Genomic DNA, 24,629 nt, shown 5'->3' with positions numbered 1-24,629 from the left:
TACGTGGCTATCAGCCCACCTGAGCTCAAACCCGGAACTCCTGCACCCATAAAACACCTTGCTCTCCCATATCAGGCGCGACTTCCCTGACTCCCCGCTCCAGAGTCACGGAACCTTGCCCAGGAATTGCAGACTCCAATAAAGGCTCTCTTGGCTCCATAACTTGGTCTCTCTCTTTCCTCTCGCCTCTGCCTCCATCTATCAACCCTTATAATCTTGATCATTTCCCTCTTATAAGTTGGGAGGCGCAGAGAGGTGAAATGAAAAAGCCAAATGTCTTGGATTAGAGCTCAAGTTACAGGGCATTTATGTTAGTTCAGGGAAGTTGATCCCAATTCTCATAGAATCCTACATACTATCCTAGTAAGTGGTTAAAAAACACTGGTGTAAGACAGTCAACAAATGTTTTAGAAGTATAGAGTCCAAATGCTTCAAAAAAAGGGTGTCGGACACATCCTCCATGAATTCAACACCAACGGAAAAGCTCAAAGAACGAATAGCAAAGAGACACGATGTTAAAAAGGACTTGGAGTTAAAGAAAATTAAATTAAATATAGATTTCTTAGGACTTTATACACAGACACTCATGGTATCTGCAAACAGGAGTAGTTTTCTTTAGATCTTTCTAATCTGTATGCCCTTTATTTCCTTTCCTAACTGCCACGTCTGGAACCTCCAGAATCATGCTCAGCAGGAGAGCAGAGGGCACACATCCTTGCCTTATTCCCAGTGTCCTGTATAAATGGTCTAAATTGCCGATTCATCACTATTCAGAGTACTTATTTAATAGTGGATAAGCTCTTAAGCTCTGACAGGGTGTGGTTTAAAGGAACTGCTCCAGAGGCACCTGGGTGGCTCAGTCAGTTAAGTGTCTGCTTTGGCTCAGATCTTGAACTCACGGTTTGTGGGTTTGAGCCTCCCATCGGGCTCTGTGCTCACAGCTCAGAGCCTGGAGCCTGTTTCAGATTCTGGGTCTCCCTCTCTCTCTGCCCCTCCTCCGCTCATGCTCGGTCTCTTAAAAATAAACATTAAAGAAAAAAAAGAATCCCTAAAGGAACTGCTCCATTTAAATGCAGAGAGCTGTTCATAGTATGTTGTTACTCTTTTAATAGCTATAAAACGTGCAATTATATCTATTTCCTTCCTCATATCAGCAATTTGTGTCTTCTTTTGTATGTTAAGTCACTCCTGCTACTGCTTCTAGATTTTCTTGATGTTTTTAAAGAAGCAGCTTTTTATTTAATTAATTGTTCTCTATTGTTTTTGTTTTCAATTCCAGTGATTTCTGCTTCTCGACTTGCTTCAAAGTGTTTGGTTTTGTTTTTGTTGTTTCTTGAGATGGAAGCTAAGATTACTGATGTGAGACTTTTCCTCCTTCCTAGTGTGGGCAGTTGATGCTGTAAACTGTCCTCTCCACATAACTTTAGCTGGATTCTACAAATTTTGACACCTTGTATTTTTTTTTCATTTTCATCCAGTTCTAAGTATACTTTGATTACCTTGAAGACTTTTCTTTTGACCTCTGAATTTAGAAGTCTATCATTTACTTTCAAAAAAGCATTGTGAAGGAAATTGAGTGCTCTGGTAGAAAATAAAAAGAGAGGAACACATTTAGAAGGGGTGATCAGAACACAGCAGTGGCATCAAGTTGAGACCTGCAGGAGGAGGAGAAGCCAGCCACACAAAGGGTGGACTCTAAAAAGAGAAGGACAAATATCAAGAAGCAAGAAAGGGCTTGCACTCTCGGAACAGTGAGAGCGGATCCATAGCAGTGTCAGAAGGAAATACTAGAACTCTTATTTTTTATTATTTTTTAAAATTTACTTTTTAATGTTTTATTTATTTTTGATACAGAGAGAGACAGAGCATGAGAGAGGGAGGGTCAGAGAGAGAGGGAGACACAGAATCTGAGGCAGGCTCCAGGCTCTGAGCCAGATGTCAGCACAGAGCCTGATGCAGGGCTCGAATGTGAGATCTGACCTGAGCCAAAGTCAGAGCCTTAACCGACTGAGCCACCCAGGCGCCCTGTACTCTTATTTTTTAAATGAAAAGTAATTACAAATAAAAATTAAGCTCTACTGCTACAGAAATCAACAATGGCCCATTTGGGAAGAAGGCTTTGGCAGCTTCATGTAAAACTGCACAAACTTCTACCATGCGATCCAGCAACGATGCTTCCTGGTATTTACTGAAATGAGCTGGACCTGTCTGCACACGGATGTTTACGGCAGCTTTATTCATAACTGCTGAAACTTGGAAGCAATCAAGGTGCCCTTCACTATATGATTGGATAATTACACTGTGGCACATGGAAACAATGGAATATTATTCAGCGCTAAAAAGAAGTTAGCAAGCCACAAAGCGACATGGAGGAACCCCTAAATGCATCTTACTAAGTGAAAGAAACCAGTGTGATAAGACCACGTACTACATGTTGCCAACTACATGACATTCGGGAAAAGGCAAACCCAGACAGACTGTAAAAAGATCCCCGGTTGCTGGGGATCAGTGGGAAGGGAAGAATGCACAGGCAGAACACAGGGGATTTCTACGGCAGTGAAACTAGCCTATGTGACACTCTAATGGTAAATACCTGTCACTACACATTTGTCACAATCTATAGAAGACGCCAAAAGTGACCCTAACGTCCACTGTGGACGCCGGGTGACGGGAGGAGTCAGCATGGGCTCACTGAAACAAACGTGCCGCTCTGGCACCGGATGCTGTCAGCGGCAGAAGACGTGCGTGTGTATGAGGGTTCGCACGGACTCTGGACTTCCTGCTCAAGTTTGCCATGAATCTCAAACAGCTCTAAAAAAAAGGCAGTCTGTTTTTTAAAAAAAGGTCTGGAAACCACTGGGTTAGAGACTCTGATTAAAAGCTGCTGTAGCCAGAACACAGACCTGCAGGATGGGAGTGAGCCCAGAACACGGAGACCAGCAGGAACGGGGTGGGCTTCTGGTTACGGTCAGCGAGGCAGGCGGGGCTACCCGGTGCTTCTTCGAAGGCCACGGGAAGGACTGGGCATGGTCCAGGAAAGCAGCGGTTCTAACGGTTCTGCCTTCCTACCGTATCAGAAAACTACCCTCTTCCTTAGGACAATCCCAGAGCTCTTCTCCTAAAAATATTTATTCTCAGAAAATAGTCCATTTCCCTGTGTATTCAGATTCTCTCCCTCCCTGAAATCCTTCCGATTACAGTTATACATAGTCCAGTTACTCTCCTCTTTCTCCTCCCCTGACAACCAAAGCCTTGGAAAGTGACGTATTTGCTAATCCATTTCCTCACTTGTCACTCGGGGTCTCACACCAGTCTGTTACAAGACTGAACACCATCAACCAACTGACTCCAGTTTGCCATTTGTAGAATAATTCACCCAAAACAGCACACAGACATTCTTTTCAAAGGCATATGGAGCATTCATCAAATTAGACATTATCCTGGGCCATAAAAGAAATCATAACAATTATAAAAATAAGAAGTGTTGTCTGATAATAATCTAATTAGACTAAAAACTATAAGAAGGAAAACGAAACAAAAAAATAGGAAAATACCGCAAGCAACTGGAAATTAAATAACACACTTCCAAATAATCCATAGCTCAAAGAAGAACTCTCAAGAAAAACTAGAACATATTTTTAAATATTTTAATATTATTAAAATTTATTAAGTGTACTAATACACATATTAGTAAAGAAACTGTCAGACCAATGATGTAAGCTTCTATGTAAAGAAACTAGAAAACAAATTAAACCTAAAATAAACATAAGGAAAGAACTAGTAAGACCAGAAAATGAAAGAGGCAATACCACTATAGAGCCTACATATTTTTTTTTCTTAATTTTTTATTTTTGAGAGAGAGAGAGAGAGTGTGAGTAGGGTTGAGTAGAGAGAGAGGGAGACACAGAATCCAAAGCAGGCTCCAGGCTCTGAGCTGTGAGCACAGAGCCCGACATGGAGGCCCTACCAAGATCCCGGCAGGGATTTCTGTAGAAATCAACAACCTGATTCCAAACTTTATATGAAAAGGCTGGCTGGCTGCAGGCCATCTTCTCATCTCCTCTAAACAGTCTCGTCCCCAACCATGGGCTCTATCAACATCACTACCAAGCATGGGTTCTGAACATAAACTTCACTTCTTGAGCAAAGTCCTCATTAGAGAAGAAGTTCCCATCAGAGGAGGGAGCTAACTAGAAAAACGATTCAACCAAAGGGCAGATTGTGAGAAGTGAAAGTAGTACAGTTAAAAATAAAAAGAGAACTGCAGAGAACATGCCAGAAGATGGAACTACAGGAAGGACCACTTTTGTTTCAGAGAGACCCACGGTCCCATGTAATTATCTAAAATACGCAAACCCTCTGGATATCTAGGGTGGACCACTTTGGTCAGAGAAAGGTGTCGCAGCAGCCAGGATATCACTAGCCTATTCTCTACTAGACTTGTTGAGGGTCAAGTTTGGGATACAGCCTCCCTTATGTTCAGAACGAGAATAAAGGCCCCAGATGACACCTAAGAAATTAACACAACAGCTCAGAAGGCTTTTCTTCACATGGGAGCAGTAGAGTATAATGCAGGGCACTGATCAGGTCATGGTTTTACTGTCCACATGTATCTCATTTTGAAATGAAAAAACTGACAACAAATAGAGACAAACGTCTTTACAGGTAGTTAACACAATTTGTCTTGAATACCTTCAATGAAAAATACTGAGCTTTTAGATTTTCAGAGGTGGCTGTGTTAGAGGACTCCAATGTACGGCTCAGAGTGACTTCCTGGAAGCCAGATCCCCTTCTCACCCGCTGAACCCAGTCAGCACCAGACATGCTCCGCCTCTGAAATCAACCAACTCGAATATTTCAGTCTCTGACCCTAACTTCCTTCCTTTGTGGTCTCCACTAACTTTCACCTGCAGGCTGTCAAAAACACTAGATCCCTCCCTGGCACCCACTCTCCTTATCTCGTAGTCAGCAGGGCCTGTACCTCCTGGGCTACTATTCTGAGGAGCGTTACCATATAAGTGACCTGCTACAAACCCAATCCAACGGGACTCCAAGGTGTTTTATCATTTCTACCACACTTAAAGTGTCATCCCCCTTCTACCCTGAGGCTCTGTTTGCTTTCACTTTTACAACACCTCTCCTTCCGGGTTTTCTTTTCTGTACTCTAATCTTGGTGGGATTTGGATGTCACTGATCTGTGAACTCACTGCGCCCAAACGCCCAAACATTATCTATGACATAGTGTTTAAAATTTTTGGTTTATTTGGTTTTTTCCTGCCACTGGCCTGTCAAGTTCTTGAGAACAGGGATGGCTTCTTTCAATTCTGTAACTCCTGATCTCTGATACAGACAATAACTTGAGAAGTCCATAATAAATAAAACTAGGTGTTGGATTCTGTAACTATTTAATTTTACTAGAATACTGTGAAACGACAGATCACTTGAGGGATGCAGATTCTCACCGGTCTATTAGTGACATTTCATTTCACAGAAAAGATTCAAAAATAAGAAACTTCAAAACATACCTAGCCACTGCTGTTGAGATATTTCACACCAGTATTTTCTCACTGAGAGAATATCCTTGAGTAGTATAGTGCTGCAGTCAGCCCCATAAACATTACCGTTAAACGAATCTCTCACTGTATCCATGATATAATTTAAGAGTTCTTGACATTTCAGTCTGGGTGCTCCTATTTAAAAATAAACAAGTAAATAAAAACATACAAATTTTAAGAAAAACAACAATACCTGGAATTAAACTATATAAATAATTTGATGTGGGAAATTACTATGAACTCTTTCTCGTAGAGCAGGGAATAGCAAACTATGGCCCTAGGGCAAAATGCAGCCAGCTGCCTGTTTTGGAAAATAAAGTTTTACAGGGCCACAGCCAAGTCCACTCGTTTACATATTGTCTCCGGCTACCTTCACCCACGACAGCAGAGCTGAGTAACTGAGACAGAGACTAGACAGCCTGAAAAGTCGAAAACATTTACAGTCTGGCCCCTTGACAAAAGAAGTTTGCTGATCTCTATGGGAACATTTAGCAAAAACAATCATTCATCCTATCCTCAATAATTCACAATTTCTGGCATTAGACCTAAAATGATCCAACATTCCTTGGTAATTTTTAAAAAGAATGAATTCATTAGAATAACCTGAGATTGGAAGGAGGATATTTACTTTAAGAACCAAGTTACTTTCAAATCCTACAATAGCATATAGGACATAAAAGTATGTAAGGCAGTAATATTTCTACTTTTATTAGAGGTCCTAAAAATTCAGTACTAATGGGTATCTTCTTAAAGGTAACAAAAGGACATTTAAAAACTGGTTTCTTTTTTTTATGTTTATTTATCTGAGACAGAGAGAAACAGAGCATGAATGGGGGAGACGCAGAGAGAGAGAGGGAAACACAGAATCCGAAGCAGGCTCCAGGCTCTGAGCTGTCAGCACAGACCCTGATGTGGGGCACGAACCCACAAACCGTGAGATCATGACCTGAGCCGAAGTCAGATGCTTAACCGACTGAGCCACCCGGGCGCCCCAAAACTGTTTCTTATTTTCAGCAGATCACACTGATGTTGCAGCTAAAATTTTATCGTACTTCAACATTAACCACCCGTAACATGTTTTTTTCTAAGCTATCAGCAGGTCACAAGTCATACATATCTTATTATACTGTGGTTTAGCATTTTCTTATGGTGAAAACCATCAAACTATGCTAAATAAATATACTCTGACATAATTTGAATATTACTTCCACTTTCAGCTTATATTATAATTTTCAGCATCTCTGGCCAATGGTGAAATGCACAATCCCACGATCCTCTGCTTTAACACCCTGTGCGTCTGTCTCTCACAGTCCTTGTTACATTTTCTTATCCATAACGTCTGTTATATTATAATATCCCTAAGGAATTAATTAATCTCTATATCGCAACACAACCCAGTAACTGTCCTAAATAGTAATTACTTAGTCAACATTTATTGAGTAACTGCATAAATTAATGTTAGGATGAAATCACATTTCCCTATGATCTTAGTCCCAACATATTTCCTTGTTCTGCCAACTTTGAGAAATGTCTCAGGAATTATGCTGACATTCTTTTCTAAAAAAAATCTCCCCCCAGAGGACAATTAAGTTGGCTGAAAAGGAGTTAAGTAACCTCAAACAACTTCACATTTTACACATGTGCTTTGTGCAGAGGCAGATAAATGCCTACATAAACGAATGACCCGTATTTGCTCATTGGTTCCTTCCCAGCTGTCTTTTTTGAATCTGTTTCTTTCATCATACCTTGAATTCCAATTGTGTTTCAATTCTCATCGATTCTCCCAACTCTTTGAAAACGACAAAGAAGTCAGATGCCATGATAGTACCACCCTAACTTTATTCTGAGATTAAAGACATTTAAGTTACAAAGTTAAACCTGAAACTGGGGCACCTGGGTGGCTCAGTCACTTAAGCATCCGACTCCAGCTGAGTTCTTGATCTACCAGATCGTGAGCTCATGAGTTTGAGCCCTGCGTCGGATTCTGTGCTGACAGCTAGGAGCCTGGAGCCTGCTTCAGATTCTGTGTCTCCCTTGCTCTCTGCCCACCCCCACCCTGCCTCTCTCTCCTTCAAAAATAAACATTAAAAAAAAAAAAATCAAAGTTAAACCTGAAGGAAAAGGAAGCCTCAAATAAAAACCAATTTTTAACCATTTAAATGATCTCATATTGACAATTCATCTACTCATTCCTGAAACCCAAAATATTGATACTTTTACACATTTTCAAATGTAATGTCCACTGATAACTTTGTGATTGAAGGCCTTTTCACTCTAAAGCAAAATTACATGTGGCAAACTTTTTTGGGGAGCTACAAATGGGCTTGGGTATTTTTCTCTCCCTAACACTTTTTAAAAAAATTTTTTTAAACATTTATATATTTTTGAGAGACAGAAACAGTGCATGAGTAGGGGAGGGTCAGAGAAAGAGGGGCACACAGAATCGGAAACAGGCTCCAGGCTCTGAGCTGTCAGCACAGAGCCCAGGGCAGGGCTCGAACCCACGAACCATGAGATCATGACCTGAGCTGAAGTCGGATGCTCAACCAACTGAGCCACCCAGGCACCCCTCCCTAACACTTTTAAGTACAGATTAAAATCTATTAAGAACCCAATGTCAGTAGCCAAGTAATCAAATTTTAATAAATGCAAGGCTATCATATTGGGCAAAAGCAGGTGCAGAGTATTTCAGAGCAGCTTTCCTGTCAATGCTGAAGTCCCTGAGACAGGCTTGCCGCATCCACACAACTGGCAGCTCAGAGCTAGAAAAGTAAATTTCTGCTAAACCGTTGCTATTTATTTATTTATTTATTTATTTATTTTTATAGTTTATTTTCAAGTTGGTTTCCATGTAACACCCAGTGCTCTTCCCCACAGGTGCCCTCCTCCATGTCCATCACCCACCTTTCCCCTCTCCCACTCCCCCATCAGCCCTCAGCTTGTTCTCAGTCTTCAAGAGTCTCTCATGATTTGCCTCCCTCCCTCTCCCCAACTCTTTCCTCTCTTTTCCTCCCCATGGTCCTCTGTTAAGTTTCTCCTATTAGACATGGGTGAAAACATATGGGATCTGTCCTTCTCCGCCTGACTTATTTCGCTTAGCATGACACCTTCGAGGTCACAAATGGCCAGATTTCATTCTTTCGCATTGCCATGTAGTACTCCACTATATAGATAAACCACATCTTCTTGATCCATTCATCAGGTGATGGACATTTAGGCTCTACCATCATTTGGCTACTGTTGAAAGTGCTGCTATGAATATTGGGGTACATGTGCTCCTATGCATCAGCACTTCTATACCCCTTGGGTAAATCCCTAGCAGTGCTATTGCTGGGTCATAGGGGAGTTCTATGGATAGTTTTTTGAGGAATCTCCACAGTTTTCCAGAGCAGCTGTACCAGTGTTCCTTGCCATCAACAGTGCATGAGGTTGCCCATCTCTCCAAACCCTTGCCAGCATCTATAGTCTCTTGATTTGTTCATTTTAGCCACTCTGACCAGCGTGAAGTGGTATCTCAGTGTGGTTTTGATTTGTACTTCTCTGATGATAAGTGACACTGAGCATCATTTCATGTGTCTGTTGGCCATCTGGATGTCCTGTTTGGAGAAGTGTCTATTCATGTCTTCTGCCCATTTCTTCACTGGATTATTTGTCTTTTGGGTGTGGACTTTGGTGAGTTCCTTGTAGATTTTGAACACTAGCCCTTTATCCTATATGCCATCCACAACTATCTTTTCCATTCTGTCGGTTGTCTATTAGTTTTTTTGATTGTTTCCTTTGCAGTGCAGAAGCTTTTTATCTTGATGAGGTGCAATAGTTCATTTTTGTTCTTGATTCCCTTGCCTTTGGGGATGTGGCGAGTAGGAAATTGCTGTGGTTGAGGTCAAGGAGGCTGTTTCCTGCTTTCTCCTCTAGGGTTTTGATATAAACCACTGCTTTTTAAACTCAAGTCTCACAGTTCCATTCTAAAATATCATTCGCTAACCATCTATATCCTTCTACTTAATAACGTTTATCAACACTGGGCTTTTCGGATTCTTTTTATTTTACTAAGTTTCTCATTTTAATTCCAAGATAGTTCACCTACAGTGTTATATTGTTTTCAGCTGTCCAATATATAGTGATTCAATAGCTCTTTTGATTCTTAACTAAACTTGGTATCTCAAAGACACATCTTTATCTATGAAGAGTGAACAGAGTTTGAGCCCAAGAGTCCATAAATAAAACATTTCTGCTTCTAGTTTTCAGGATTGTATGAAGCCCATTTCCTTACATGAGTCTACAAGGATCCTGCATTTTGAATCAAAAATATCAACTCTTTAAAATATTCACCGCACCAGTTCAAAACGAAAATATGTGGCTCATATCAGGAGCAAAAAAATTGTGGAGTTTTTTTTTTTTAATCAATAGTAGGCACAGTTACAGTCAAGAGGATGGGTTTTGACTGCCAAGAAAGCTACTGTGATCTCAAAAATGAGTTAGTAGAAGTATAAAGTAAAAGCCTCGTGCTGCTCTTAGCCAATCAGAACATATCTATAATTGAGTCCCAGGCTTTTAGACAGAATTAAACTGAAGAGAACTCAGAAGAGACTGAAATAAAAACGAGGTCATACGAGCTGAAGGAAGTTTATCTGTTTAGCTTAGAGAAAAAGCTTCAGAGGAAATGTCGTGGCTAACTTCAAATACCTCAAAGGATGTCGTACTGAAAAAAATTTATTAGGATTTGTCTGTATTACCCCAGAAGGCAATACAAAGGGAGACAGGTTTTCACTACTATAAAAGCTATTCAAAAACAAGGAAAAAAGCCTCAAAAGGTTATGTTTAGGGGCGCTAGAGTGGCTCAGTTAGTTATGCATCCAACTTTGGCTCAGGTCATGATCTCATAGTTCATGGGTTTGAGCCCCCATCAGGCTCTGTGCTGACAGCTCAGAGCCTAGAGCCGGCTTCGGATTTTGTGTCTCCCCTTCTCTCTGCCCCGCCCATGCTCGTGCTCTGTCTCTGTTTCTCAATAATAAATAAACATTAAAAAAAAGAAAAAAAGGTTTACATTGGATCATTAAGGCCACCTAAATGCTAAGAATAGAGGGGGTCCAAGAAGAATAGGACGCTGGAATAGTAATTTCTAATCTTTCAACCCAAGGCTACCATTCCATGCTTGCATAAATTTGTCCAAATATTTGAATCTATAGTATTAAAATCCGAGATATGTACCAGAAATCAGAGTTAGCACTCAGCTGTTACCTCAACACATTCCAACCAAACTCGGGCAACAGTCACTCTTAATAAATCAGTTCCTCACAACTAACGACATCACTTACTTTTATTTGCACACTTGATGAAGTATTTGACCAAACTACTGATTTCTTGCATCTTTTTCTGCCTGGTGGCTTGTGCTGAGGCTGATACACCTGGTTTTGCTGTTCTCAGACATTCTGTTTCTTTTTGAACATATTTCTGTAAAAATCTTCAAGGAAACAAAATGGAATTTCAGAGAACTCATTACATGCTTAAATTATTAAAACAGTTCTAAAAAGTCCTTATGCCATTACACAGAAAACAAGCCACAATGCTTCAATCAATGCACCAGCTAAACAGAACAATTTTCTCTTTCAAGGCCTAGGCCCCGCCACGCCACTTTCAAATCTGGTCTGGATCGACAGCCTCCGTGATCTCGCCTTATTATTAAAAGCTTACAATGCTATTAGGGCCCTTGGTTCTTCCTTACCTGTTACTCTGTACAACCCACCCCTTTCCTAGGCAGTTGGTAACCCTTCTAGAAGCCTTTGACTGAAGGCTGTCTACAGAATATTCATAAGTAGCTAGAAGGACCAAGTGCATCTCTGACCTAACTGATGAGCTTAACCAAAATGTTCATCCTCAGATAATAACTACAGTTGTGGGATTTGTAATACACTAAGTAGCCAGAGGAAAAGAAGCATGCATTTCTCATGTTATCTGCCCTGGAAGTCAAATAAGCGCTAAAAAGAAAAGTGTTCTAAACAGTAACAAGTAAATACACTTCCTCTTCACTGAAAATGTTGTTTCATGTTTCCCAGTACTCTCTATTAATTTAAAATATTCTACATGTTTCCTAAGTCTTATAATCTATTTCTAGTTACAGACTTCAGAGTTACAAGTTGTATCTTAATGTAAAAAGGCATCAATTCTGTCTGCCACTCTAGTCCAGCAGTCAATTGTCTTTCCAATGCCTAAATTTTGTTTTTCTTAACTATATGTGGAAATTATTCTGTAATTTTTGTTGTTAAAATCTAACATATGGTAGTTACTGAGAACAACGAAGATGTAAAAGTAACAAGGGCGTCTGTGGGACTAAGTCTGTTGAGCATCCAGCTCTTGGTCTCAGCTCAGGTCATGATCTCACAGATTGTGGGTTTGACCCCTGCATCAAACTCCACAGCACTGACAGTGCAGAATCTGCTTGAATTCTCTCTCTCCCCCTTTCTCTGTCTCTCTCCCTTTCTCTCTGCCCCTCACCCTCCTGTGTGCTCTCTCTTTCTCCCAAAAAAAAAAAAAAAAAAAAAAAAAACCCAAGCTTTAAAGGTAGTAAAGATAACAGAGTATTTTTTATAACTTAATTTTATTCTCAAATTGGAAATGCAGTCTTTTGAACTAGTACGAAAGGAAATTTTCTCAAATGATTGTATTTTATTATTTTGAGAAAGCACAAGCACGGAATGGCAGAGAGAGAAGGAGAGAAAGGATCCCAAGTAGGCGCCACACTGTCAGCACAAGCCTGACACAGGGCTTGAACCCATGAAATGTGAGATTGTGACCTGAACTGAAGTCAGATGCTCAACATACTGAGCCACCCAAGTGCCCCAGAATTTTCTCTAATCTTGAGTGAGATATGTCTAAGACCTTTTACTGATCGAATGACTTAAAAAATTAACTTTTTCTATATGAACATCCTTTAAAAACTATTTTTCAGATAACTATGAAACACCAATTTTATATGCAAGGCACAATAGTATAGAGGAAGCAAAGATAAATAAGGCCTACATATACAAAAATATCACACGAAATAAAAATGAAAGAGAAAACTAAAGACACTAAAAAAAAAAATTAGAATGGAATACCTAAAAACAGCATCCCAATTCAAGTATTTCCCTTGTTTGGAATCTGAATGCCGATCTAAATGTTGAACAGTTTCAGGATCCCGGATAAGACGCTTAAATTTCTCAACTTCTTTCTGAAAATGAAGAAGAACATGGTAATGGGTTGCCCATCACACACTTACTTCAACGAAAGATAAAATTTCAGGAATTTACTACCCTTCGTTCTGTAGCTCTATCGTGTTCCAGGTGACGACAGCAAATAAGCAGATCGTTAAGTGCTAGACTCATGGTTCAGAACCTCAGAAAACACATCACTGTAAAAAATACATAGAGGCAAAATTACTTGAGACCTTCAGGTTGTGGTATAATGCACAGTCAGGTCAAACTACACAACTAGAGGTACCCTGTGTTCAAACATACAGTGGTTTTTCTTAATGTTTTCATGTTCAAGTGAGATTTTCTTAGAATATATCAAAGCTTCAACATGTAAAGTTGTGGGCAGTAGAGGGATAAAAATAGAAAACATAATTTATTGTTCTGAGATAAAAATAGAAAACGTAATTTATTGTTCTGGGACTTTTTTTTAAGTTTTTTAAATGTTATTTATTTATTATAGCAAGATAGAGCATAAGCAGGGGAGGGGCAGAGAGAGAAAAAGACACAGAATCCAAAGCAGGATCCAGGCTCTGAGTTGTCAGCACAGAGCCTGACACGGGGCTCAAACTCACAAACCACAAGATCATAACCTGATCTTTTCTAGGAAACATAATACCTAAAGATACTTAAATTAAAACGTAAAAGATGAACAAAAGACAGCCAGGTCAAGAACAAGGAAAAGGGCACATAGGGATTTAACACTTTATTAGCAGCACCCTTTCTTATATCACTTTTTGAGCCAAAAGCATAATTTGCTTGTGCTTTGGAATTGATACCTAGGAGGTTATCAGAGCTGATAAGCCTTGCCTAGCACTCAAGTCTCAATTGGCTTTATGGTTCTCATTTAAAACATAAAATTGTAAGAACAATTATGTTCCTGTCTTACAAGAAAATACTACAGAGATATCACTTGCAAAAGTCAAAAAGCGACTACATTTTACTGGGTTTAAATGCCATTGCTGTAGCTCTCTTCCTCTTGGGTTTTTTAACATAATCAAGCCTTCCTTTGATGACCTTTAAAAAAAAGTCACGTTAGAAAAGCATTTTGTTTCATTAATTTTGAGTCTCTTTACAAAGAAGCTTCATTTTTGTTAGGGTATAAATGTTTACAATGAAAATATGTACGTTTTTGTGTATTACCTACCTCAAGGAGAGGAGGGGGAGTCCTTTATCGATGCATTCACATAAATTCTACTCATTCTTTAAACATCAAGTATGTCTCCCTGCCACTATTTAACTCACAGAATCTTAAAATTAGAACTGAGACATCTTTGTACAAAGGAAGAAATCTCTCCTACACGATTATTTCAACACTCTCTTTAAACACTCAGTGACGGTAACCTAATGAGTCTATGTATTTCACGTCTAACTTGCTTCTACATTTTTATTCATTCGTTGTTCTAACTCCTTTATCCCTAGTACAACCTCCTCTACGCTGCTGTAGATTACAGGTTGTTATTTACTTGATAGTCTTATTCATTTGGTCGTAAACTTCTTGAGGAAAAGAACTATTATTTTCATTTTCATTTCCATGCCTCACAGTTTTGTCTAGGACTCCTCCCCCTTCTTACTTTTAGCTTAAAACACTCTTGCACTGAGTCAATATGGAAAATGAAACTGGGATTATAACCAATGAAAACACATTAGCAATATCCAAAGAACCATAAAAGTAAGCACATTTATTTCTAGATACACTAAAGATGTTGTTTGCAATGTAAAAAAAATTGCATGTGACACTGACCATGTGACACTTCCAGGAAGATGTGGCCCTCAACTTTTCTTTTATAAAGCTGTGGTTTTTCTGCTGGCTTCTTTCTGTTTTTCTCTTCCGTTTCTCAAAGATGAATTACTTTCAAGAAAACACAACAGTTCAATCACAAAATGTTCATGCACTGATACATGCAACAACATTTAGTGAGCAACTACTGTGTCTGAGGTACTATGTTAGGGGTAAGAGGCACAAATCCTACCCTGTGAACTAGTGAGGGAGAGTGAAGAAAAACGAGTATACTGAAAAATCAATGTGTAATTCCAAACTGTGATATGTGATTCAAAAAAACCCCACAATATAAAATAACAATGGAGAAGATCACTTTTGATAAGGTGCCAGGGAACATGTCTCAGCAGAGGTTACAACAAAGCCAAGATCTGAACAGGTGCCAATCAATGAAACAGCTAGAGAGCCAACATTTCAGTGGAGACTAGGAACACCAAAAGGTCCAAAGATGGAAAAGTGCATGGTATGATGGAGGAATTGAAAGAAAACCAAAGAACTACAAAGTAGTCAGCTATAGCTGACTGATCAATAGATCATGTAGAATTCAATCAATACATTCATCCAGAACTATCTAGATTTCACTACCAACATGCAACTGAATGATACATATTTTCTCAGCAACAGCCTGTGTATTGGCAAATCCAATGTTCCTTGTTAGACCTCCATCAAGTTGATCCCTTTGCAGAATTTGACAATGAAGCCTACACCCCATCTTCCTGCAAACAATTCTACCCTTGGCATGCCAGCCCTTCCCGGTGTAATAGTGTGGCCTCTGTAGTTATTAGATCATACTGGATCAAATCCTAGTCCTGCCATTTACAAACTGTATAACCATGAGCAAGTTAGCTACTTCCTCTAAATCTCAGTTCTGTCAATGATAAAATGAAAAACAATACTAGAACCTAGCTCAAAGGTATTGTAAGGGTCCATGTGCGTGTTTAACACAGTGCCTGGAACACAGCAAATGCCCAAATATTGCTAGCAAATATCATAATACTTTCTTTGTTTCCTAAGTCTCTTTTACTGGTTCTTCCTCCACCCACACCTGCAAGACAATCTTTGCGTCCAGACTTATGTTCTCCCAGGGTGATCTTCACCTGCCTCTAAGACCCCAGCATGCTAAAATTGCCCACATCTATTTCATTGAATACCAGATCTCACTCTTGAGCTTCAGAAACCTTCCACCCCTTTGTGCCTTTATATGCATCTCCCCTTGTTTGCAAGGCCCCTGTCATCCCCCTCCAGGGCAAGTGAACAACTAGAGATCTCACCACACAACCTCATTTACTCCTCTGCCATCACAGTTCTCGCTCAGATTACCCCCCTGAGCTGCCCTTTACTTCTTGTACGCAGCTGGGCCCACGGGTAGACTCTTGATTTCTTTTCAGGTCATGATCCCAGCGTCGTGGGATCTAGGCCTCCGCTAAGCTTGGAGCCTGCCTGGGATTCTCACTCTCCCTCCCTCTGCCATTCGTTTAAAAAGAAAAATTTTTTTTAATTCTAAAACTTCTCGGTACCTGGCAAGAACAGCAGCGAACGCTCTTGAGTGCTCACGACGGGCCAGAATTATTGCAGGAGAGACAGTACAGCCCAGTTGCATAGACGACAGCCAGAATTACAGCTCCAGCAAAAGTTAATTTCACAGTCGGTGCTCCTACGCACGCCAATCCAGTTTAAACTTCAACAGATGCTCGTGGATCAAATCTAATAAAGAAGAATGAGTGGGAAGCATGATTAATCAAGTCATCTGGTTACGCCTGGGCCGTAGGGGGACAGGGAAAGGGGACGCACATGAAGATTCAACGCGGCATTTGGAAGAACAGTCCAGGCTAGTAAGTCCGCTACGGGATCGCAGAGACTGCGGGAGAAAGTGCGGCGTGGAGAAATGGGCCACTAGGGTGCAGCAGGTGAGACCGGCGATCAGGGGGCTGGAACCGAATGGCTCGGATGTCTCAAATCCCCCCACGCACAAGCCACTGTCTGCTCGCCTCGCCCCTACAGCTGCACCGAACAGCCAGAGTGCTATTTCCCAACGCGGCAGCTGAAGCGGCTGCAGCTTAAATCTCGCTCCACTCGCCTTTCTCCGCGGTCACCGCGGCTCCAGCCAGGGTGACACCCGCTATTCCCGCTTCCGGTTCAAACGCGGCGTAGCCGCGCAGCCTAGGTCTCCGGAGGAAGAAGTCAGGGTGACCCAGGAGCGGGCACCGTCTGCCCATGCGCGACGACCCCCCGCACGCTCTCCACCACCTGCGCTCGCTCCGCTCAAAACATTCTGCTCGTCTGAGCAAACACGCCTGCGCGTTGCCCGCCAATGGCGCGCGAGCTTGCGTTCGCCGCTCGCCCTCCGACTGGGTCTCCGGCGCCTGCTTCCCACCTCCTCGCCGCCTTCAGCCCCACCCCTCCGTGTGCGAGGACGGAAGTGACGATATTCCTACGGGAAAGGAGGCGGGTTTCGTTTCGGCGCCTTTCTTTCTCGGGCGGAAGCGATTGGCGGACGTGAGGCGAAAGAGGCGGGACAAATTGCCGCGGGTTCGGTGCCGCCACTGGAACCGGGAGATGCGGCGCAGGAGGTGTCGGTGTGTGGGCTTTCACCTGAGTCTCGTCTCCTATTGCGGTCCCTGCTGCGGCTTCGGTCATGCTGTTACCTTCGGACATTGCGCGGCTGGTTCTGGGTGAGTGCGGGCGCGGGAGGGACGGATAGTGGGCCAGGCGGAGCAGGACGGAGCGACCTTTGGGGCCAGAGGCTCTTACGGGGCGGGGAGGCTGACTCCGGGGCTTTGCCTCCGCGCTTGCAAGTTCTGACCGGCGGCCGGTCTCCCCCAGCCGGGCTCTCGCGCCGCGTAAGCCTCTTTGTGTGCGGATGCTGCGCTCCCCGGAGGCTGCGTGGCGAAGGGAGGGCCGAGGAAAAGCCCGGGCGGAATACCTGAGGCCCGGATACGGAGGGGGAGCCAGGCCCGCACGCTTCATTGGGACCCCTGCAAGGAGCCTTGTGGACGAGACGGACGGAGCCTCGTCCAAATTAGGAAAAATGAGGACGTCTCCGAGCCACTCGGTCGTGCAGAAAGACCTTCCCGACGCCCTGTTCGTCTCTTGCCCTTAGAACTACGAATGCGGGGCGAACGGGGGTGATCTTGCCTCCCCATCCCTCCCCACAGTCAGTCTTCTGGCGCCGAGGTCTGAAATGTCAGCTGCGTGTTCGAAAACAGCAGCAATTCCTGTTCGTAGGACGGGCGAGAAATTTCGCAGAGGAAACGCCTTCCAGTCGAACGGTTTTATAGTCCTGATGGTTAGTGTTTTCCTCCATTTGAGGACGAGCGGTTCTGCGGGCCTGTTGTCGGGGCGTATTGTCTGGGTGGGAAACGGGCCCCCGAAAGAACGGAGAGGGTCGTGCTGCTGAGCACCAGAGCCGTAGGAAACTCAAAGCCTCAGACCCCGAGCCAGTGGTTTGCAGACCTCGTTCGCGACACCCCTGAGAGTAAATGGTAAACATCTGTGATGAAACTTCCCGTCGCGTCCACAGCACTTGCTCTTGTTACTTTATTGTTAGAAAATCCCATTTGTCGTCTTTTTAAAGTACTCAGTCCTGTCCTGAAAAACAGGGCTTCGCTCAGGGGCCTTTCGATGGACGCATTTTGCAGGAAGCAGGAGAGGGTAACGATTCCACAGCCCGTTTTTGGAGAAACTAATGACATACGTTTAATATTTTTGTTAACGTTTGGTTAAATCTTCTGTCCACTTTAACAGAACTTATCAGTAGTTAGCCTCCATCTCTATCCGTGAGAAAAAGCTGACTGTCTTGGAATTGTTACGTTTATGAGGTTTATATGTAAACTGGTTTCAAATACACTTCACAGGGTCCAGGTTAACATTGACATACTTTGTTTTTTCCGGCAGGCGCCCGTTTGGTTATGAATTTAGAGTTTTGGCAATTTGGTTAATCCACTCTTGAGTTTCTGTGACTGGAGTCCTTAATAGGGTTTCTCACCCTGTTCGCCATTGACATCTGGAGCCAGATAACTATTTTGGGGAGCTGTCCTTGGGATGGTGAGATGGTTAGATCCTGGCAGCCATGGAGAGGCGCCAATAAACCAAACTCCGACCCCCGCCCACATACGGCATTTAAAAAATATCTCCACATAGTGCCAGTATGTTCCCTGGAGGGCAGAATCACCCCCCAGCTAAAAACAGTTGGTGTTAAAGCAATTAGATTTTCTAATTGGAATAATTCACACCTACTTGTGTTCTCCACAGGCCCCTGTGCTGCTTGACCTCCTCCTTTTTTTAATGGATAAAAACTCCAAATTCATTGTTTCTTATCCTAAAATTGTTTCATTCACAGTTCCATTTGCCACCAATCCTACTTAATATCCGCCCCTCCCCCATGCCTTCTTTTGGGCTTTTCTCATGTAGTCTTGCTATTGATGTTTACTGCTGAACAAATCAACGTAAACTATTCACACTACATCTGCTAGTCTAAAAGTTGAAAAACCTGTGCACTTGCCAGAATTTCAACTTGTGCAAAAGAGTATAGTCTAAAACCAAAAAGTCTGCCCACATTCATTCTCACTCCTCTCATTTAATATTATGTATCTTGAAACTTCCGGTAGCATCTGTTGGTTTTTAATTCCAAAGCGTAGAGGCTTAAAATGGTAATAGTTTCATTATTTCATCATGATTCTTCTTTCAGTACAAAGCACCTTTAGCAGCTCTTTTTTTGTTGGCTCCTTTTATTCATAATGTTCTTTAAGCAAATCTTTGTTTAGAATTAAACACTGCTAAATGCTAAGAATAGAGAAGTAAGTCCTCCCTTTAGAGTTCACATAATTGGGAGGGCGGTTTGCCCTTTCACGTGCCCCTCCTGCCTCCCCAATACTTTTCCTAGACCCCACCTCATGTTCTATCTAACGCTGTGTTTACTTATTTCTTGTGAGTTGTGCATGGTATAAATATATTCAGCACTTGAGCCATTTTAAGAGTACAGTTGTATGGCATTAAGAACTTTTACGTTGTTCTGTAACCATTACCATCATCCACCTGTAGAAATTTTCCATCTTCCCAAACTGAAAGTTACCTTTTTGTCCCTGGTATTCTTGATCTGGAGTTAATAAAATAGGCTTCAGGGGTTCTTGGAAGCCCTCAAAACTGTAAAGGTTTATGTATAGATTGGGCATTTTTATGGGTGTAGGATCCAGAACTTTTTTTGGACTTCTAAATAGGATGGTCCCTTTCTGTATGATTAAGAATCCATTCAGGAAAACGTAAACCAATGTGAGTCTGTAAAGTGAAGGGATTTAATGAGGGAATTGGATACATTGGTGATAGAAAACCTAGGAAGACAAGCAGCTTACCTTCCCCGACTCAAAGTAGCCTCAGCAGGAAGCCACTGTGATAATTGGGAGGACCAGGAGAGGTGAAGCAACACAGAGCTGGGTTCTCTCTGGGGAAGATGGAAGGTAGACTTGCCTGGTGAGGGAGCAGCTGTCACAGATGAGATTCTAAGGCAAAGAAGAAATGAAACAATATGGCTTCTTCCGACTAGCAGTCTCTCATCAGTGCTTCCAGTTGTTTGGATGCCACCAGAAGCCAGCTGACCTGGAGCCTAGGAAACATTGCCTACAGGAGCTCAGGTTTCCTCTTTCCTACCAAAGAAAGAGGAAGAAGAGATTAAAAGCAAACCGCCAGGATTTACACACTCCGGGAAGGTCAAGAGCCACTGATCCTATTCTCCTTTATGTAGCTAAGACCTTATAAATACTTAATACATATCTACAAATGTGAAACTGTGATCATAACATTCCTTTCTGCCTACTGAGCGTCCTTGTCATTTAGCCAGGTTGTTTTGTTTTTCTTCAGATTGTGTTCATTCAGAATATATTATTATTTGTTCATAAAAATATTGCTGACCTTTACAGCTTTTTATGATCCTTACCCATTCTGTCTTTCCAATTGTGTCTCCAGCTGTTCTCCATCATACACGTTGTGCTTCCTCCAGACTGAGCATGCTCTCCGTATATGCTTTTCATCAGCTTTGTTGGGATTCCTCAACCATCTTTCAAGACTCAACATCTTTTTCATGAAAGTCATAATTTTCCCCCAAGTTCAGTGATACTTTTTCTAGCCCCTGTCCTCCCAGGAAGTAAGTCCTGTTGTCTTGCTGCCTTTGCTTTGTAGTGCAGTTAGTTGCATATGTATCCTCTGGGCCCTTTTAGATAACTTCTTTATAGACAGAAACTTTTGTTATTTGTGAATCTAGTCATATAAGTAAGTTAAGTCTTCCCAAGAATCACTTAATATTTTTTTATATGTCATTAAATAATTGAATAATTTCTGGGAAAGTGTTATAATATATGAAAGAGATTGAGGTGCCTGAGTGGCTCAGTCGGTGAAACTCAGATTGATCTCAGGTCATGATCTCATGGTTTGTGAGTTTGAGACCTATGTTGGGCTCTGACAACCCAGAGTCTGGTGCCCGCTTTGGATTCTGTGTGTCCCTCTCTCTCTGCCCCTACCCTGCTTGCATTCTGTCTCTCTCAAAAATAAATAAAACATTTTTTTAATTAAAAAAAATATATGTGAAGGAGATATTTTCAAGTAGGGTGTTTTGAGATCTCTTGCTTTCTTCATCAGGCACCTTTCTTTCTCCATAAATAGAATGAAAGAGAAGGTCGACTCTTGGCATTCATTTCCTAAAATTTTAATACTCTAGGTATAATTAGGATTTTATCCTTTTCTCTTTTCCAGTTATATTTCCCCTTTGGTTTGTTTTGTTACTCATTACTACCTCCACTAAATAGCAGTCACAAGACAGTATTAAGAAAAAAGGAAACTCGGGCATGTTTTCTTACATTTTGTACATCTTTGACAGTAAGTTTACACAGAAGCTGTTTTTAGGAGTAAAAAGGAGAATTAATCACTAATACTAATTGAAGAGTAATTATTTGTATTATAATAAGAGGTCCTTTGATCCCTATTTTGTATTTTCATTGTAACATTTGAGATTTGGAATAATTTACACCTGAAACTTCCACTGTTATTCTAATAGAGAACTCATTACGATCTAGTACTGAACAATGATAAATAAGCTTTTAGTAAGCGAATAACTGGGTGTGTGTGTGTGTGTGTGTGTGTAAACTTTGAAGTAGTCAGTTAATACATTACCACATTGTCTTGGAACTCCTAGGACAAAAGTAAAGCAAAATACATCAAGTCTAATCTAAAATGTCTAATTTAGACTGCCCAAAGTTGGGCATATTTTTTTGTGTGTTTTTAAAGAGTTGATGTGTTGTTGTTGTTTTTTTTCTTTTTAATCTCTACACCCACATTGCACTCAACAGCCCGAGATCAAGAGTCGCATATTCTATTGGCTGAGCCAGCCAGGCACCCCTGAAGAATCCTTTTTTACTTCATCTGAGACAGTCATCAATCCAGATCGTATTCTGATTCCGCTATCCACATCACATCAGTATAGAATAATTGACCCCACCTTCAGGACCACTTGGGCTCTGGGCTTTTAGGATGCTGTGATGTAGGCAGCTGTGTTTTAATTTTCTCTTAGAGCACATTCCCTGGGAGTAGAGTGTACTTTGCAGTGGAATAATGACCGAATCAGATACTTGGATTTCTAGAGGATATGAAAGAGAATCCTCATTTAGAATTCAGTTTTAAGTCACATTCCTCTGGTAGTTTTTCCTATCAGAACAAAATAAAAGCCCCCAAAGGAATATTTATCCCGGAGTTTAAATCTGTTGAATGTCAAAAGGATCTAAAAGTTAAGCATCTGTAAATATTTGAAGCTGGATGAAATCACAAATACTAATTCTGATAATCTCTGTTAAGTTCGAGTAGACATCAAAGGAGCTAACACCTAGGAACCCTTTCAGTATAAACTGTTAATCCTGTGGTCTTGTCTACTAACTCGAATTATGAGAGTTGGGAAAATGCATACACTGTCTATACAAGCACATAATCAACCCTGCACATGAGAAAATGGATCATGTGGAGGATGCTGAAAAGTCTCCTTTCCTTTTCAGGTAAACTAATAATACTACCAGATAGAAATAAAGTAAGCCATTCTGCCTGAATTTTCAGGATTTAGCTACTCATACCCCTACACACACAAATCATAGCTTGAAACATCACTCTAGTTTTCTATGATTATGGACCAGACATACTAAATCTTTTATTCATATCATTTTTTATGGGCTTATTTTTTGGGGGGAGTGGCAGAGGGAGGGAGGGAGGGAGAGTGAGAATCCCAAGCAGGCTCAGCACCGTCATTACCAAGTCCAATATGAGGCTTGATTTTCCAACCTGAGCCAATATCAAGAGTTGAACGTTTAACCGACAAAGGCACCCAGGCACCCCTTATTCACATCTTGATCTTCTCAGGGGCCCAGACAAGTAGCAGTTGCTTGCTCTATGGTTCAGTGGTAGAAATGAGGTCCCAAGAGGATATGTGTACTATAAACTGCTTTTCTTTCAACAGCCAAAAAACACCTAAAGGAGACAGTGCTTGATCATATATTTTTATTCATTTGTTCATTTATCCATCCATTCTTACTTCCATTTATCCATTTATTCAGGAACTTGTTCAATTTTTAACATATTCTACTCCAAAGAAAGCCTCCTGTAAATCCATCCCACCCTTCCTTTTTGGCAGTAACGTATTATACGTATGTATGCCACATTTACAACATGTATTATATATGTATAAACGGCATGCATATTGTTTATGTATATGCTCTATTCACCAGTTGGTGGATAGTTGAGTTTTATGTAGTTTATAGAGACTTAAAAAGTGTTTATCACCTTGCTGTTAAGTTTGTGTGTGGACATAAGTTTCATTTCATTTGAGTACCAAAAAGGATTGCTAAATTGAGTTTCAACCTACTACCTCACTATTTGTTTTCTGTTTTTCTCGTTTGTTTCCAACTAATAAATGTCCCATTTTTTCCTACATTTTTATGGATTATTTTTAGTATTCCATTTTGTATCCACTACAGGTTTATTAACTTTAGCTCTTTGGTTTAATTTTTTGAAAGTAAAACAAAACACATCAGATCTAGTCTAAAATGGGGACTCCACGGGTGCCTGGGTGGCTCAGTCGGTTAAGCGTCCGGCTTCCAGCTTCAGCTCACGTCATGATCTCAGAGTTGGTGGGTTCGAGCCCCACATTGGGCTCTGTGCTGACAGCTAGCTCAGAGCCTGGAGCCTGCTTTGGATTCTGTGTCTCCCTCTCTCTCTGACCCTCTCCTGCTCATGCTGTCTCTCTCTGTCTCTCAAAAATAAATAAAAAACATGAAAAAAAAATTTTTATAATGGGAACTCCACATTACCCAAAGTTGGGCATGTTTTTAAGAGCCAAAGATAAGTATCATAGATATTGCTATTTTAAGATGCATTGTAAATTTTGAACATTCTTTAGAAGTAATCTAGCCTTTTAACAACGTTTACTCAAGTGTATACTAAAGTGTAAAGTCTTATGATAAGCCATAAACTGATATGTGACCATTCCTTGGCCAGCGTATGCTACCATAAGTGACCGTATTATTCTGAGAAAGGTTGCTTGTGTTACTACATTGTGTCTAGGGTGGTATTTCTCAACCTTACTTCATTAGCATACTCTTAAGGAGTATTTTTAGACTTCCTCCTCACCCCAATCTCCAAATATTATTTTACTGTTACAAGTACTGTGACTTACACATAAAAACAGTGATACTTTCTTTGTTCCCTTGCTGCCTCTGTACCAATTTTCATCCCCTTAAGGCTATGTTTCTTTTTGATAATGTTTGATCTCCAGAAAAGCAAATCCACTTTAAGGAATTAGATTTCACACCACCACCTGTTAGAAGATTGAAGTGGTTATGAATACATCTGGGGTGATTAGTACTTTTGAAACTTTCCCATGGAAAGAGCTTGTTTATCTTCAGTTTAAACTTTGAAGCACTATAAAAAGTTCCACCTGCGCTGATTCCAGAGTGACTCTAGTGGTTCTTAACATTTTAAATCTCTGTATTCATGAAATCCTAGTAGCGGGTGACTTACTACAAATGTAACTCAAAAAGC

General features: G+C 41.1%; 2 protein-coding genes across 3 annotated transcripts in view; one reads left to right on the top strand and one right to left on the bottom strand.

The window, feature by feature from the left end:
- The window catches only part of ATM (ATM serine/threonine kinase), a 114,457-nt gene extending 97,602 nt beyond the window's left edge, over nt 1–16,855 (bottom strand). The window contains 7 exon segments of the mRNA XM_029915683.1: nt 5,526–5,690; nt 10,874–11,019; nt 12,653–12,765; nt 12,848–12,945; nt 14,529–14,636; nt 16,082–16,268; nt 16,356–16,855. Coding sequence (XP_029771543.1) covers nt 5,526–5,690; nt 10,874–11,019; nt 12,653–12,765; nt 12,848–12,919 — 496 coding nt within the window. The 5' untranslated portion in view covers nt 12,920–12,945; nt 14,529–14,636; nt 16,082–16,268; nt 16,356–16,855.
- Nucleotides 16,856–17,052: 197 nt separating this feature from the next.
- The window catches only part of LOC115306920 (protein NPAT), a 44,145-nt gene continuing 36,568 nt past the window's right edge, over nt 17,053–24,629 (top strand). For both annotated transcript variants that reach the window (XM_029957489.1, XM_029957488.1), the window contains exon 1: nt 17,053–17,236. In XM_029957489.1, coding sequence (XP_029813349.1) covers nt 17,200–17,236 — 37 coding nt within the window. In that variant the 5' untranslated portion in view covers nt 17,053–17,199. The remainder of the gene's footprint in view (nt 17,237–24,629) is intronic.

The sequence above is a fragment of the Suricata suricatta genome, chromosome 11, assembly GCF_006229205.1.
Source record: "Suricata suricatta isolate VVHF042 chromosome 11, meerkat_22Aug2017_6uvM2_HiC, whole genome shotgun sequence".
Classification (NCBI taxonomy): domain Eukaryota; kingdom Metazoa; phylum Chordata; class Mammalia; order Carnivora; family Herpestidae; genus Suricata; species Suricata suricatta.
The sequence above is the reverse complement of the archived record's forward strand: the minus strand, read 5'-3'. Positions and strand labels throughout refer to the sequence as shown.